At 36.6% G+C, this 18,401-nt stretch overlaps 1 protein-coding gene across 3 annotated transcripts in view; it reads right to left on the reverse strand.

Moving 5' to 3' along the window:
- LOC109109548 (MAGUK p55 subfamily member 7) overlaps positions 1-18,401 on the reverse strand; it is a 105,826-nt gene that overhangs the window by 65,847 nt on the left and 21,578 nt on the right. For all 3 annotated transcript variants that reach the window (XM_042767602.1, XM_042767603.1, XM_042767601.1), the window contains exons 2-3: positions 9,314-9,463; positions 780-898 (exon numbers count right to left, since the gene is read on the reverse strand). In XM_042767602.1, the coding sequence (XP_042623536.1) occupies positions 780-898; positions 9,314-9,350 (156 nt within the window). In that variant the 5' untranslated portion in view covers positions 9,351-9,463. The remainder of the gene's footprint in view (positions 1-779; positions 899-9,313; positions 9,464-18,401) is intronic.

An 18,401-nucleotide genomic window follows, 5' to 3' on the forward strand; every position in this document is an offset into this window, starting at 1 on the left:
CTGTAAGGCTCTTTGGAGTGGCACCTTGGCAGAGGAACAGAGTGCAGCTGGACATGTGTGAAACCCTGCTTTAATTGCATGGAGAGATGAGAGCAGAGGTCTTTGGCTCAGACTGCAGTCTGCTGTCCTGCATGTCAGACCTCTGCGGGTACGGGTAGACGGTTATACAAAGCACTTCTGAAGCACAGGCCAGCTCAGTCCAAGGCACTTAGAATCCAATGTTCAACAGGACATACAGTCAGTGAACTTTGTATCACAAATGGGCCAAGGTACCAAAGTATCAGTGACATCAGTGATTGGTCATTAAAACACTGTGTGCGACATAAAAAGAATGAGGGGAAGAAAAACAGCTACAATCAAAGGAACTGAAATTAAAAGCAAGTGAAAGCTGATAAAGACAGGCAAAGCACAACCTGACTAAACTGATTTCCTAAAAGTGGCATGTGAAAACCTCTCAAAAAGAGAATTAAATAAGAAGAGAGAAAATAACTGAAATTCCAAAAACAATTAAAACCACAGATTTAGATTTAGCATCAACATGGCAAACGACCTACGTGCCATTTCAAGTCTGAATTTATTTTTTTTTTTTTTTTTATTTATTTTTTTTTTTGTTGTTGTTTTGTTTGATCACTTCTTATTTTATAAACTGTTGTAAAATCACAACACTCTCTTTAAAAACGAAATCACAGCTGCAATGAGAGAGAGAGATTTAGTGACATAATGTGTTAGGTCACATCTTAAAGAATAGATTACGCCTAACACTGCACACATACACTCACCTTGACCAATGAATGTAGACTCCTCTCCCCAAACATAGCGTGTAGAAAAGAGCGGTCATCTGCGCGCTCAACATGAGGCTGCAGCTGAGACGGCAATATAGACAACAGCTCATACAGACCTGCAGAGGAAATACAGGAAACACATTACACACCCAGACACACACATAACCAATACCCAAAGAGGAAATATAGGCAGATATAAACAAGACTCAGAAAATCTGAATTAAACCAAGACACCTGATGCACGTCAGATGGGCTATAAAGATTATTCTCCAGTGGAACATTCTAACGTGACATTATTATAGTCTTCAAACATCCGTACACTAAAATAATAATAATAATAATAATGAGAACATCATGGTTTACTTCAGCTTGCTCACTGGGTCAAACTGAGGGTCGTAAAAATGGTCCTCTCCCAGGCTGCACCTCACTTCCTCCCTTTGTCTGACTACTTCCTGTTTTTCTAGGAATCACAACTTGAACTGTGAATCAAATCCCTAAAGTTTCATTAGTATGCCTGTGATGTTTCAACAAGCATAAACACACCATAATTTCTTTGGCATGCATACATGCACGCAAAAAACCCAGAACAGTAGATATGATGACTATTAAAGGGATACTCCATCCCAAAATGAAAATTTTGTCATTTTGTCATATCGTTCCAAAACGGTAAAAGCTTCGTTCGTCTTCGGAACACAATTTAAGATATTTTGGAAGAAAACAGGGAGGCTTGAGAATGTCCCATAGACTGCCAAATAAATAACAGTGTCAAGGTCCAGAAAAGTATGAAAAGTATCATCAGAATAGTCCATCTGCCATCGGTGATTCAACCGTAACGTTATGAAGCGACGAGAATACTTTTTTGTACACGAAAAAAAAAAGAAAAAAAAAAAAAAGACTTTATTCAACAATTCCTCACAGAAGAGCGTACGCCTTCTGCGTACTGCTCAGAATTGCCAAAATAGCGCTACACTGATTTGGAGAGACACAGAGGAGAGGAATTGTTGAATAAAGTCGTTATTTTTGTTTTCTTCATGAACAAAAAGTATTCTCGTCGCTTCATAATGTTACGGTTGAATCACTGATGGCAGATGGACTATTCTGATGATGCTTTTCATACTTTCCTGGACCTTGACACTGTTCTCAAGTCTCAAGCCTCCCTGTTTTATTCCAAAATATCTTAAATTCTGTTCTGAGGACGAACTAAGCATTTACGGGTTTGGAACGACATGGGGGTAAGTGATTAATGACAACATTTTCATTTTGGGATGGAGTAACCCTTTAAGACTATTAAGATTAACTTGAACTTAAAGCGCAAGATGACCTCAGTGGGTGTTAGTTACTAATAACAGCATGGATTTAGCTATTGTATGAACAGAAGAACATGACAAATTTCAGCCTAATACACAACTAATGTTCTAATGTTAGTGAATGGTGTAAAACATGCGTAAAATATCTCCATATAAAAAGTCTTCTGCACAACCTTTCCTTTACAGCCTTCATTCACTCTCAGAAAAAAAGACAAATTCTTGCCTGAGATTTCGCACAGCAATGTATATGCTGTCAATTATAGTTTTTACAAAGAAAATTTGAATTGGCAAAAATCGGTATCGGCAGGTCACACTTACAAAAAACAAAACAAAAACAACAACAACAACAACAAAAACTCTGAAATAAGAATCGTCCGAGAAATTTGCATGTTAAGATGATTTTTTTTTTTTTTATCTTAACATGATTATAAGGCCACCCAGAGAATGTACTTTTTGTGGTTTTAGTTGTTCCTTTTTTCCATTAATTTAATGTTTTTGTTCACTTCACCGGCTAAAATACTCATAATTAAGTAGTTAAATTATAATCAAGCCACAAAAAAGTACAAAATATAGGGGCTACACTAAAGGTGAAATAAAGAAATGTAAGTCTACATGACTTTTAACACGCCATAAGTGCTATTCATTTATGTGCAAAACTGAATACGGAGTACCAAGTATACTTTTAAGGGGACAATAATATATCTTTTGAAATGTGCAACATTTTTCAAAATGTATATAAAATGATACTACAAAATCAGCATTGAAATCATACATTTACTTACAGTATATGCTTTAATAAATAGAAAATTAGAAAATCTTACCCTAATTCTTAAAAATTGTCACAAACAGTAGCATTTAACAAAGGTTTCACTACAAAGACATGTAAAATGCTGCAGAAAAACAACATTTCCATGAATCATAAATCTGGGAATTGCATTTTTTTTTTTTTTTTTCACAAATCATAAATCCTGAATTTTTTTTAAGCAGTTCTTTTAAAGTACCTCAGCTGCGATGTGAAATCAAAAAACAGCACTGTCTCGAACTAAACCACTTGTTGCACAAAGCTGCATTGTTTTGCGAACAGCTGAGACGTTGTCACGCTACTCATAAATGTTAAGAGAGCAGTGTCACTACTTTTAGTCAGTGACTTTACAACACTGTTCTTCCGACTGCTGACCATCTGGACACAGGCTGAGTTTAAAAGTCAACATCTATCCATGTCCCAGCAGCCTATAAAAGGATCCGTGTAAACTGACCATTATTGGCTGCCAGGCCAAATATACTAGACGGGATGTCAAAGAATGCTGTGCCAAGCAATGTTTCCTTTTCACACGCCTACACTTCCCAGCGGCCTCCAGAAAATAACAGCGTTCCTCAGACATCAATGGCGGGGCTGAAGTACAACAGGGCGGAGTGGAAGGTGGAAGGCCTTGCTTCTCAAATTCACAGAGTTATGGGACAGCAGCGGAGGGCATGGAGAGCAGCCTTAATTACACTGGCTGTCAGAAAAACAGCGAGGTCATCCAAAATGTCTGGAGTTAACACAACACGAACAGACACGCACAAACTTTTAAGTGCACATGCACACAAACATGGTGGATTTCTGGAACAACACTGATACTTTTAGCCACTCACACACAGACCTGTAAAAAGAAACAATGATAGCACATGCAAACACAGAAACGCATGCCACAAAAGAGGCTGTCTGCATGAAAAATATGCTGCATTGGCTCCCTGTCTCGCTCCTGTTGGCCTCAAACTGAGAGACTGACTCTCTGAAGCAATATATATGTCACGCAAATGCACACTCATGCATAAGACCACCTCAGGGGTCAGTATTTCAGGTGCTACTCGGAGAACATGGTTCATGCCTGTCTGTGAGAAAACAGAGCGAGTGAATGGAAAAATGAAAACAAGAACAGCTGCACTCTGCATACTTCCATTCATTTTCTATTTGATTTACCTCCTAAAACAGAAAACTACATCCACAGAGAGAAAGAGAGGCCCTCCAGAGCTGACAAATTATAGAAGAGGGGAGAAAGTGAGAGAGTGAGAGAGAGAGAGAGAGAGAGAGAGAGAGAGAGAGTGAAAGAGAGAGTGAAAGAGAAATATAGCAACAAAAAGAGATCATAACTGTAAAGTTGTAATGAGTTGTAAGTTGTAATCTCTGATCTGTTCTTGAGGTATCTGTGTCTTAATGGCTGATATGCTTGAAGCACACAAACACGCATGCTCTCTTGGCAGTCCATTTCAGGGTTTCATCGCTGTGTCCTCACCTCCAGCCTCTTAAACCACAACACCATACAACAGAGCTCTTGCTCAGGATCTCACAGATCTAGCCTACTTGCATGTCCTGGACCATCAACTCAAATCATACACACACAGCCTAACACTAAGTGGTGTCTAGTCCTATACATCAGTACTGCACATATACACTGCATCTCCCATCACCTAGTCTCAGCCTCAGACATCATGGACCATTGGCTAAACGTCTGATGCATATGGGACACAAAAGGACACAAAAGGAACACTTCAGGAGTGTCGAAGTCATCATTGGATTGGTTGAATTCTACAGGATTTCTGGGAGACGTGTGTGTCGCGTTCTTTAACGTTCTGCCTGGAAACAAAGATGACGTGAAGCCCAACCTCAAGAAAGAAGAAAGCCGTTGCGTTTACAATTGTGATGATGAGCGCTTATCAGGATCAACTAAAAACTGGAGTTTCAAAACTATTTGAAATATTTAAAGTTCGCGGCACAGAATCTTCTTCCGGTCTGTTATTGTGGTGACATTTCCATGCCCCGAAACGTGACGCTGAATGAAACGAACAGTGATTGGTTGCTTGACATGTTGGACAGCACTTATTTGGTAAAAAAAAAAAAAAAAGTTAAACGTAAAAAAAAAAAAAAAATTTAAAAGGGGTATTTTGTAGTATTTTACTATTTAAAATAGCATTTTTATTTTAATGTATTTTAAAATGCCATTTATTTCTAAAGTTCAGTATTTCTAATTTCTTTAGTTCAGCAGCCATCACTCTAGTCTTCAGTTACACATGATCGTTCAGAAATTGCTGATTTGTTGCTCATTAAGCATTTATGAATATTTTAATACTAATATTAAATGATAAATGAATATTAAATTAAGCAATGCTTCTCTCCCCCTCCCCCCTCATTCTCTGATGAATAAAAAGTTAAAAAGATTTATTTCCTCCCCAAAACAAAGAAAAGAAAAGAAAAGTAAACTTAAGCAACATTATAAATGTTTTAACTCATGTTTGATCAATTTAATGCATCCTTGCAAAATAAAATAAAAAATTTATTTTAAATGGTAACATAAATTCCGCATTTCTGTTCATTTAGTTTCTAAATTTCAAAGGCAGTTGTTCAGAGCCATGAAGTGCTTTGTCAACATACGTTGACAACAAACCATCCCTCAACATGAGCATATTTAGAGCCCAGAGTCTCTGTTATTTTACTGTGATTAGACAGAACAGGAGGGAATGTGATCCTGAAGCAGCCATCTGAACACCTGTAGAAAAGATTTGGTCCAATCACACACTGATTCCTTGTGACAGTACACATTTCATGTCTATATCAGAGCTCAATCAAAGCAGAAAAATAACAGAGGACTACAACGGAGTCTGAAATTAAAGTTGGGTTTTTGAAACTATAACTATTACACTGAAGAAGGGACCAGTTCCATATGTGGCCTTAATGTCACATGACACTGGCCTCTTTTGACTTGGGCTAATAAGTCACCACCCAGAACCCCCAGCAACCACCTAGCAACACCCTAGTACTTTGAGGAAGACCTCTGCATACCCACAAAAATAAAGTGTAGTTTGCTTGTTTGTAGCTTATGGACGTTATGACTTTCTAAAAGTTTTTGTTGCAAGTTGCAACGGTGTATAAATATGTTCATACCCTTTTTACATTCCAGTAACCAAACCAGATTTTGAGATTTGTATTCAGATCTGTATGCATTCTGCTCATTGACATCGACAGATATCTTCATCCTCTGAAAATGGAGATATAAAAATAAAATACAAATAAATTAAATTCCTTGTCCCTCCACTTTTCTCCCTCTCCCTTCTCCTGCACTTGGTAAAATGAAGTGGAAATTTTCATTCTGATGTAATTGGAAACAGGGAGCTATTCCAGTGGCAACAAATCCTTGTGTTACAGTTCTGTATCCCTGTGGCAGTAGAGAGAGAGAAAGAGGAGAGATGGAAAAGAGGAGGATAAATGGCTGGAAATCGATAAAGTGGTCCCAAAGCGCATGCTGCTGCCGCTACTAACGTTCCCTCTCTCCCTCCCTCTCTTTCGTTCTGTCCTCTGTTCCCAGATGCTCTGCATTCTTGACATTAGAATGGAAAAATTTACTGTTAACCGAGAAGAAATTTAATATGGCCATTCCTGTCATATCCCTCATTGCAGCTATATTCAGCCGGTGCTCTGCTGAAGCCGTAATAGAGACTCAGCACCTGAACGATAAACAATATGGAGCTCAATATGGATCTCGTTATGGACAATGGCACCATTACACCATACACTTGTTTCTGAACAGGACTCATGTAAATAAGCATATCCACAATTCCAGTTTCAAGCAGAATACCTGCACAGATAGTTTCATGCATAAAACCTGTTACACGTACATTGATCTTCATTAAAGGATTCTTATCTGCTAAAGAACTTCTGTCAAAAATATCTGAAAATAAATGTGTTCATATTTGTTTGTCTTACATATTGAAAATTGTCACGATCACTTTTGCTACTCAATCCTAGACTGCATTTAATATAACCAATTGCCCCGGACTCATCATGCCTCACCAGTTGCTCATTTAACTCTGCCTATATATATAATCCTGTGTTTTCAGTCACTGTTTGCAAAGTCTTGCATGTGTCACAACTGCAGTTCTAAGCCTTTTGTCCTGGTGCTCTAGTGTCTTGTTTTCCTGGTTCTTGATATTCTACCTGTTTATCTGTTAAAGGGATACTCCACTCCAAAATGAAAATTTTGTCAATCACTTACCCCCATGTTGTTCCAAACCCGTAAAAGATCAGTTTGTCTTCGGAACACAATTTAAGATATTTTGGATGAAAACCGGGAGGCCTGTGACTGTCCCATAGACTGCCAAGTAAATAACAGTGTCAAGGTCCATAAAAGGTATGAAAGTCATCGTCAGAATACTCCATCTGCCATCAGACGTGCAATCTGGGTTATACGAAGCGATGGGAACACTTTTTGTAAGCGAAGAAAACATATCACCCCATGCTCTTCCTTATCATCTGCGCTACAAGGTTGTGCTGTTTCTACGTGTATTTAGCTTTGATTTCAAAGAAAACAGCACATTTTTGTGGCACGGATCATACAGAAGAGCATGGGGTGATATGGAGAGACATAGAGGAGACTGTTGACAAAGGAATTGTTGAATAAAGTCGTTATTTTTGTTTTCTTTGCTTACAAAAAATGTTCCCGTCGCTTCATATAACCCAGACTTGGCAGTCTATGGGACAGTCACAGGCCTCCCGGTTTTCATCCAAAATATCTTAAATTGTGTTCTGAAGACAAACGGTGCTTTTGCGGGTTTGGAACGACATGGGGGTAAATGATTATTGACAATTTTCATTTTGGGGTGGAGTATCCCTTTAACCTCAGCCTTGAACTCTGTCATTGTTTTGGATTGCTTATTGTGTTTGACCACATTTCGACTATGATTGTGGATTATCCTTTAATAAACTACTGCACTTGGATCCTCAGCCTTCGTGTCCCAGTGCAACTTAGTGACAGAAAATTAATAAGAACAATACAATACACTAAAATAAATTAATGAAAGGAATAAAATCATTAAAAACAAAAATAAATAGGAGCAGAACTGATCTGGACTGGAATTATGAGAAAACACAAATATCATAACTGTAAGGGTTACTGATACTTTATTTATTTATTTTAGGGGGGCGTATAAGAGAATAACTGCAGACTGTGAGCTGAAGTGCACAGAATGATTGAGTATGTAGTTGATGCAAGAGTCATTTATCATATGAGATCAACAGCAGACATACACATTTTACAGGTAGTGGGTGGATGGGTCTGTCAGCCCAAGGACACCCATGGGTAGTGAAATCAAATGTCAGCAGGAAGCAAAACACTCACACGAAAAAACAGGATACATACGATGGGGTAAAAGAACAGCATTTTATGTCCATACAGAGGAATGAGACTAGAACAGAGCAGACACTGTGTAATGGCGAGGTTCAATGAGAAATAAACAGAAAAGAAAAAAAAATTAAATTAACTTCCAGCCTTATGAATGAAACATTTAAAGCGCGTGTGTGTGTGTGTGTGTGTGTGTGTGTGTTTTTGTTTTTTTGTGTGTGTGTGTGTGTGTGTGTGAGTGAGTGAGTGAGTGAGTGAGAGAGAGAAAGAAAGAGAGAGAGAAAGAAAGAGAGTGAGGGTTTATGTCAGGTGTCCAACACATATCGAATACATGAAATAGCCAAATCTCTAAAGATAGACACTTTATTTCATGGTAATGATATATACCGTCATACCGCCCAGCCCTACTTTTTACATTACATTAAAACGTTTGGGTTCAGTATTTTTTTTTTTTTTTTTTTTTAAGAAATTACTACTTTTACTCAACAAGGATACATTAAACTGATTAAAAGTTACAGAAAAAAACACTTATTAAAGTTACAATTTACATTTGATAAAAGTTACAATTAAGATTTCCATTTCATATAGATTCTTTTCTTTCCAACTTTCTATCAGAATCTTGAAGAAAAAAAATTCTCCACAAAAATATTAAGCAGCACAACTGTTTTCAACATTCATAATAAGTAATGTTTCTTGTGCACCAAATCGGCATATTAGAATGATTTCTGAATGAGCATGTGGCACTGACCACTGCTGAAACGTCAGCTTTGGCATCACAGGAATAAACTGCATTTTAAAACATATTCAAATAAAAAACAGTTACTTTAAATGTTAACAGTATTTCACAATACTATTTTTGTACAAACAAATGCAGTCTTGATGAGCATAAGAAAGTTCCATCAAGAACATTAAAAAAAATCATGTTGAAATCATGAAACATGTTAGATGTGTGACTGAAGACACAATTTTAACAACTATTAAACAGAAGCTGTCATTTGACCAAGCTTGGCCGGTTAAACTAGAGGACCTAACTGCTGTACAATAAGGTATGAAGTGTAAGATGAGGTACCTATCTCACTTCCGGCTCTGGTGGAGAGGGCCGGCATGGCGATTGGCAAATCTGCTTCCTTTCAACTTCACAACGTTACCACAGAAATCCAGCAGCGTTGTGGCTGGCCGACTCGACCCCTGCAAATCCTTGGTTATGTCATTGGCAAATCTACAAAAGATAATAAAAGACATGATATTATTAAAATATAATAAAAGATTATATTCAAAATACAGAGGTTCTCATATAAGCATGCATATACAAATAAAAGGTTTTAACAGGATAAGCCCTTCAAACTGAACTCATTCTGTAATATCTGTAATACCTAATGAGTTTAAAGATAGAAGATGTGAGGCAAAGGAACAGAGAAAGCAGCAAAGAGACAGAATGAAAGAGACAGAGATACATTAGCCCCAAATGTTCCCAAAATCAATTCCAATTTCTGCTTTTTCCGTCTAGGCCCCTGGCCCCTGTGCCTGCCCGGATCCGTGCCGCGGCACCGAAAGCACCTGAAACCTTTATGTCACCCCAAAGACCTGTAACCAGTGGCCCGTTAGAACAAATGAAAAACTGAGAGATGGAAAGAGGAAGGTGGGGGCAACCATACTTGCTCTCCCTCTATATAGATCATACAGTATCAGGTTTGTGGAACAAGAATCCGTAAGGAGAGAAGAGAATATAAAAAAAAAAAAAAAAAAACACCTGATTGCAATGAAAGGTATGCTGGAGATTCAATCATATGCTGCTATGTGATAATCGTAAAGCACACTGCTGCCATCTAGTGGTGACAATGCAGCTAATTACAATTTACAGCCATAAGGTTGATCTGCAATTTGAACCAAAAAGGACACAAGAGGGGAAGATGAGCAAAGAGACTTGTTTCAGAGGTAAAGTTACTTAACACACTTTAAAAATAAAAAAAAACACAGACATGCATACACCTCTCCAGATACCTGGAAAGAACATGGTAGAGATCAGATGCTTCACACATCGCAAGCCCCCACAAGATCAGAGAGAGTTCAGAGAGACAATACACAAAAAACACAAAAGCTTGAGGTCAGTTTGATACATTTCCCTCTCTATTGTCTGTTACTTTATCCTCCACTCTTTATTTCCTCTGCTGACCCTTCTCTGTCGATCTCTCGGTCTCCCTGTAGTCTTGTAACTGCTGCCTGCAACTGGCTCATGGCAGTCGTGTTATTAAAGGCATGGTGTGTCATTGGTGTGCACATGCTGTTTTAAGAGCACATACGCCACACTATTCCAATGTGCAGAAGTGTGTTTATATGTCTGTAAACTTCATACAGTGAAGAGAGAGAAAAAAAAAAGTAGTCTTCCAGTCAATAAAACATTTGGACTAATAATATTAGTGCCGTGCTGCTTCTGGAAGAATAAGCAAACTACTAACACACTTTTGCACTTGTACACAGCAAGTCAAGGGCAAGGCGAGGATGAGGGCACTTGTTACCACAAAGTAGGAACTGTAAAGCATATGGTTTACATCGATCAGTTGTCCTAAAACAGTAAGTATTTTACTGATTACCGATTGGCCCTAAACCCAAAACTTTTCTGAGTTAAATTTTTTTTTTCTGGGACCAACAACATTACATGCTACAAATGCTGTTGATTGAGCTTAATTTGAACCCAGAGCATTAATGTGTTATACACGTATGGCAAAAGAGAAATTGTAATTTTGCCTAGAAGCTACTTTATTACTGGCATGCAGCTGTAAAGCCATTCCCCACAGACCACAAGGGAAATGTCATGCAATGTTTATGCATTAAAAAAAAATGAGCGTAATTATAGGTAATAGATATGGGCTCTAATATATTTGAGCATCATTGCTTCACAAAGAATATTTAAATCACTAAATCAAGGGCACCAGGAGATCATTGAATCATCTGCAGGTGCATTAAGAGTCTTCTAGATTAGTAAATCATGAGAATTACAGCATTTATGTTGGACTGAATGAGCATCTAAAGATGATGTACTGGAAAAATTAATTATGACAAAGAGCTACTGGAAACGTGTGTAACGTCAGTACATTAATAAGAGCAAGTAGGGGCTAAATTCAGCTGTGCTGACTCATTGGTTGCATTTTTACTGCTGAAATGTCATCTGAACAGACCAATATTATATATATGTATATAGAACAGACCAATATTATATATATATATATATATATATATATATATATATATATATATATATATATATATATATATATATATATACAATATTATATATATATATATATATATATATATATATAGAGTGTATATTCTGCATTTTGCGGGATGTATTTTTAGGGGACATCAATGTGTACATCTACAAAAGCATGCATCTTTAACATTGTCTTATGTTTCTCACACATAACCTTTCAACTTTTCTCACCATTTGTCTCATACTCACAGCAGGTCTAGTGCCATGAAGGTCATGAAGGGCTAGTAGAACTTAATCCATAAAACACACATACCTGTATTATATGGAAAACTATAAAACGCTTCCCTGACTTCATACAATGAACCATTGGGAACACAACAAATTCCCTTGTGTCAGTAACGCATCATATCTGCTAAAATTCTAATAAAATGAAGTCACTTGGATAGGAGCTTATCTGTTGCTTTGTTGGGCTCAAGAGGTCAGTATTGGCTGGTTAGATTTGCAGTTATCCCCTGCTGGAAGATCTTAAACCATTATGCTGACAAAATTCATATTTAAATATTGATACAAATCAAAGGTATGAGTGCATATTAAACCATTTACAGTATTGGTCAAAATTTAACATACACTTTGCAGTATCTAAATAAGAGGGATCATACAAAATGCATCATGTTATTTTTTTGTACTGACCTGAGTTAGATATTTCACATAAAAGACATTTCCTTCTGGAGCATCAGCGAGTGTTTGAACATTTTGTAATATTTGTGTATGAGTCCCTCAGTCGTCCTCAATGTGCAAGATGGATCTCAAAATCATACAGTCATTGTTGGAAAGGGTTCAAATACTCAAAAGATGCTGGAAAACTAAAGAATTTGTGGGACCTGAAGGATTTTTCTGAAGAACAATGGACAGTTGAACTGTTCAGGACAAACAAGGGACTCGTGAACAAATATCACCAAAAACAAAAAAAAAAAATTCATCAAGGTAACAACACAGTATTGCGGTAACAACACGGGTATTTTTATAAAGTCAACTATTATTTTCTCTTGTGGACTATATGTAAACATGTTTTGCGTGAAATATCTTATTCAGGTCAGTACAAAATAAAACATAACATGCATTTTGTATGATTCCTTTTATTTTGGTAAAATAATTAACATTTTATAGTTTTATTGTACTGTATACAAGTAGTATATAAATGGGGGTTGTTTGTTTTTTTTGTTTTTTTATAGATTTAGACAAATTCTGTGGGCAAAAGGCATCTTTCTCCACTGTGGGCTATTTGAAAGTTGCTGTCTTTTCTGACACACACATATATATACATATATACATATATATACACACACATATATACACACATATATATATATATATATATATACACATATACATATATATATACATATATATATATATATATATATATATATAGATATATATATATATATATCTATATATATCTATATATATATATATATATATATATATATATATCTATATATATATATATAGAGAGAGAGAGAGAGAGAGAGAGAGAGAGAGAGAGAGAGAGAGAATATTACAGGTAAGTACAGTAAAACAATGTTGTGAGAACATCAAAAAGCCACAGTGTTTACAGTCTTCTGGATGGCTTAATTTTAGTTCTCTTTGAATATGAAGCTAAGATAGAAGAAAGTGCTTTAACATCAAAAAAAATGTAACACCAGCATTAATGTTTCTAAATCTACTTTCGCACATTAATTCAGTGTGCACATGCTGCATGTATCAGCTCAAGACTTAACACCTGCCTACAGACAACACACACACACCCACATACCAGAACAACAAGAAAAGCGAGTTCCTCCAAGTATTTTTTTTCTTTTCAGTTGTAACACAATCTAACAAAACTAAAAGTATACAAAAAATTTAATTAAAATAAAATGAATAGAAAAAAGAATGACACACACACACACACACACACTAACACATTGTAACCACCAGGTGGAGATATATCAAAGCTACAGTCACAAATGATCCACTCAAACATTACAAAAACAGAAATAAAATAAAAAAGTACTACAGTTGAAGATAAATTAATAAACGTATGATAAAGTAACAAAACCTTTAAATGTCATACAAAAAGTCAATCTAATTCTAGAGAGCACCTATGAATGTGCTGTCTTGTATCCAAACCATAAATGTTATGCAAAGTCTAAACTAAGAAACAGTTCAATAGTTTCAGCTAGCTCAAAGTTCATTTCTATCGGGCCTTGTTGTGCAAATGGTTAGAAGCGTGTGTGTGTGTGTGTGTCATCAAAGGTGAATTTGAGATTTGGAGCACTGTAAGAGTCATTAAGGTGATGATTGGAGGTGTTTGTGTGAGAACAAGAGCCCTATCTCTTCAATGAGAGTTGGGCTGAGTACTGTGTGCGACCGTCTCTTTTGGCCCTCAGAGGCTTTGTAGAGTCATTAGGAGATGAACGATTTATTTAGGGCTCTTTTTGAAGAACAGCTTCCAGAGGCAGTCCGCCACCCCACCACACATCAGTGCTCACTCTATTCATTCATCTGCGGATGGGCAGACACACACAGACACAAGCAGAAGGTACACTACATGTGAATGAATGCTTGAAGTGCACACTGTTGTTGAGAGAGTAAGAATAACATTACAAGTGAAGCCAAGACCCGTGTGTGTGTACACATGTTCAGTGATTTTCATCTAAACTACCATCAACAGAGCCATTGTGTTTTGTCCATGTTTGGAAGGCTGCTTTGCAGAGCACGCTTTTCAGGTGTTGCCATGTCCACTATAATAAGCGACAACTAAATGTATTTGGGCTTGGCTCATAAAGTTCCTAATTCCAATTTATGGAGTTATTAAAAGTAGGCAGATGCAGGTGGCGATATTTTTGTATGTGGCTTATTTCCAAGATAAAGTGTTTGAATTCAAGTTTCTCATGGCCTTGTTCTTATTTGCAGTTTTTTTCCCTAGCATGATCTATCTGGCAACAAAGCAGTAAGACACTGACATGCTGCTCACTTGTGGGCTGTAACACAGTCAGCAACCACAAGGCAGGACATCATTTTGATGGCAGACACACAGATGGCTGTGACATGTGTGGACGAAACACAAGGGAGTAGCAGGACGGATGGAATTAGTAGATTTCTACAGCTGTTTTCTGACTACTGTAAAGCTGCCACACAACTTTTAGACCTTTTATTTTATATATAAATTTATTATTATTATTATTATTATTATTATTATTATTATTATTATTATTTTCTTCTTCTATGTATGCATGTATAAATATATAAATGTTCTAACACAGCCCTGAACCTATTCTTTCCTGTGGGGGAACTGGGTACCGCTCACACTTACTGACTATTCAGAAGAAAAGTGTACATCATGTAATGAGTAAATGAAAGATGATATTTGTAGGTATTCTCACTTTAATCTCATGTCAATACTGTGAGCTCAACAGTCATTTCCCATACACAGGAGCCATCAGGCTAATCCCTATACTAAGCCTCTTAGCATGAAAACAAACAATGGCAGCAGGCCGTGTGGAGTGCTTTCTCGGGATGAATGTAAGACCCTCTCTGTGATCAATGAGATGATCCATGAGATAACAAACACAGGTTTATATTTTTGTTTGACAATAAAGTTTGCCTCTACAGTACTTCTCATTTTACTGTTCCTTTACTACTTTACAATTCCTTCTATATTGAATCTTGTTTTGGTGAAGCACACATTATCTTTAATCTACGAACAAACCGTTCTCTTCAGCTCCTGGGTTTTAATAAATTGTCTAGACCAGCGGTCCTCAACCAGGGGGGCGGGACTCAGAAGGGGGCCACAGCAAAGTTCCAAGGGGTCTGTAGTATGATGTTAAGTATTTGAATTAATAAATTATTATAATAATCTAACTCATCTAATTTAAAATGCTAAAAGACAAAATTAAGATAAATTCAAATCATATTTCTCTTTCCCCTAATTAATTATTTTATTGAAGAGCAAATGGGGGCAAGGGAGAATATCACAGTAAAAGGTAGGCTATCTTTTCCATGTTAATTTGAGTTTTTGTCCTAGCCAAATGCCACAGTGGATTCTATTTTAGAAACAATTTCTATTTATGCAACTGGAACAACAACATACAAACTATGACGTTGATATTAGGTACTGATTATGTGCTTTATTTAAAGGGGTGGTTGATCAGCTTTTTTCGAAGGCTTGATTGTGTTTATGGGGTGCAATATAACGTGTTCGTACTATTTTTTTTTTTTTAATAACACATTATTTTAACGCATTTTACCTTTATTCAACACCAGTTTTGTTTGTTTCACAACAAGCGTATTCCATGACAAAGACTGCATCAATCACTCACTATGTATTTTTAATGATTTCAAAGTGGTATAAGGATTATAATTAGATTTTGCGCTTTTGCAGAGAAAGCCTGCCCATATATGCTCTACTGATTGACTGTTACAGTGTTAGGCTATTTATTAGACTTCCTAAATATGTGAAAATCCCAGTTAGGAATCAAATGTTGTAAAAGAAGAATCAAATATGAACCAATTAATTAATGCTATATATTATGAATTCATGTTAAAGGGGTCTTATTATGCTCTTTTACAAAGTCTTGATTTTGTATTGGGGGTGTACTAGAAACGGGGTTTTCAACCTGTGGCGCCCAACACCTGTCAAGGGGGACACAAGCATCAATTAATTCAGAGATGTTCCCCTGAGGGTTTATGAATATGAGTTAGCAAATCATTAGCCATCCACTAGGGGGAAATCTGACTCCCACTGCTAGTCAAACAGTTAGAGCAGAGTTGGCTCAAGTATCAGTCATGCTTATTGACCGTGTAAGATGATTTATGGTTAGTGTCGGAAATCCAACCATGGATTGGCATGTTATCATCTCAGAAACAAGCTCAGCCATCACACTGAATCAGGTAAATTGGTAATATATTTATGTTTCAGTATAATTACGCACGCTACACCAGGGGCGGTTCTAAACCCTTTTTAGGTGAGGTAAGCATCCCTATGCCCTACTCCCTTCGAAGGGCAGAGCCCTTGAAGTGTGTTCTTTGAAGGGTGTAGGGCATTACTGTCTCCTATAAGCATTTGAAACTCCCTTGATGAAGGAAATGACTGACCAAATGTTACCTTGACAATGCCAAGTGTGCGTGCAGCATTCAGCACTCCATCAGTTGTTGCAAATAATTATTTCTTCTTATTATTCTTATTATTATTTTATTCAAATATTGTCTAATTGTGTCTTATTTACTATTAAACTTTTTCAAACTAAACTTGCTTATTCTTGCTTACACTACAGTCTTAAATCATATTTCTTTCACTGACAAAAAATATTTTGCATTACATTATAATAGACAAATATAATTAGCCCATTCTACTTACATTTGTATGTGAAGTCGAAATCAACCCCAACTTTGCTTTAAAAAGCATTGCAAGATCTACTAACCGAAGATCACATGACAACAAACGGAAATCTCTTCCATGAAGTGATCAATCACATGTTCTGGAACGTCTCTTTGTGAAGGGATTCAGTTATTCACTTCTGTTTGGAATGTCCCTACAAATGGATTCCCCTTCCCGAAGTGCCCTTCAAGGGCGCAAAAAAGCTGTTTGGAATTCGCCCACTAACTCTGCAGCAGCACTTCTTCTTCGTTGTCGTCTTGTCTGATGCTCTCAACCAAGCATTCTAACCATGACCTCGCCCCTCCTCACCCCCCATCCATTCGAATTTCCGTAGGCAGGAATTATTTTAATGATAATCTAATGGCCCGCTTTGTGACATCACAATACCCCGGAAGACGACGCTGAACTCCAAACAAGCCGTTTGTGGAAGTTCTTGAAAAGGGATTTTTTTAAAACGAAAACTATTTCCCTTTGGAGTGGACTTTGAGATTTTGTAGATATTTTTTATGGCCAAACATACACACTACACACTGACTAAAATTCAAAAAGTGAAAAGCATAATAGGACCCCTTTAAAGAATAGTGCTATGATATTAAATTTATCCCTTTCAGAACAATACTGCAGATGGCAGACACAAAGAGACACAGACACTGCATTACACATGGACCAGAAATTCAAATGTTCAAATGTTTAACTCTACCAGCACTAGCCTCCTTTTCCTCTTCCTACAAGCAGAGAGATGAAGAGAGCTCAAAGCAACAGGTATCCTATTCAAAGTATCCTATAAGACAACCATTTAGCCAGGAACAGGCTTTATGAATAGCAAACACCACTACTCTCAATACAACTGTGAGAGCTGATTTTAACAGGAACCATCTAAAAGACATGAAACCTCTGCAAACATATGGTCTTCCTATGGTTACTATGTCCTAAAAAGAGAGCGGTAGAAAGAACATACTGTAAATCTAAAAAGAAAGGAAACCATTTACTCTCACAATTCCATGCCAATTGAATTTTGCACATGTTTGTAGTCTGGTCTGTTAGAGGTGTTACAGTAAACTTTCACAACTATGAACACAGTTAGGAGCAGATAGCAGAAGATGTGTGGTTTATTTATAGACAGTCTGTAATCATTTTATTTAACTGGATGTTCTGTCCTCTTTTCACGGCATCATATTTTCTCTGGTTAATTATCAGAAAAATTAACTGCACTGCAATTACAAAATGCAGTTACATACAACATACATACTAATATACTTAACCCAAACGTATCGCTCTTTAATAAAAGAATCAATCATAAAATGAATTAAAGATTATGCATAATTTTTCTCCTTAATTTATTTCACATCCTGTGCATCTGTTAAATAGTAGTAACAAAGGCAATGATATACATTATAAAACAAACAAACAAACAAACAAACAACATTATGAAACAAAAACTGTCAACAGGACCTTTAGATCACTATACTATAAAAGAACAAAATAAATAAATAAATACAAAAGCAGAAACTAAGTGTTAACAGG

The sequence above is a fragment of the Cyprinus carpio genome, chromosome A12 (genome assembly GCF_018340385.1).
Source record: "Cyprinus carpio isolate SPL01 chromosome A12, ASM1834038v1, whole genome shotgun sequence".
NCBI classification, from domain to species: domain Eukaryota; kingdom Metazoa; phylum Chordata; class Actinopteri; order Cypriniformes; family Cyprinidae; genus Cyprinus; species Cyprinus carpio.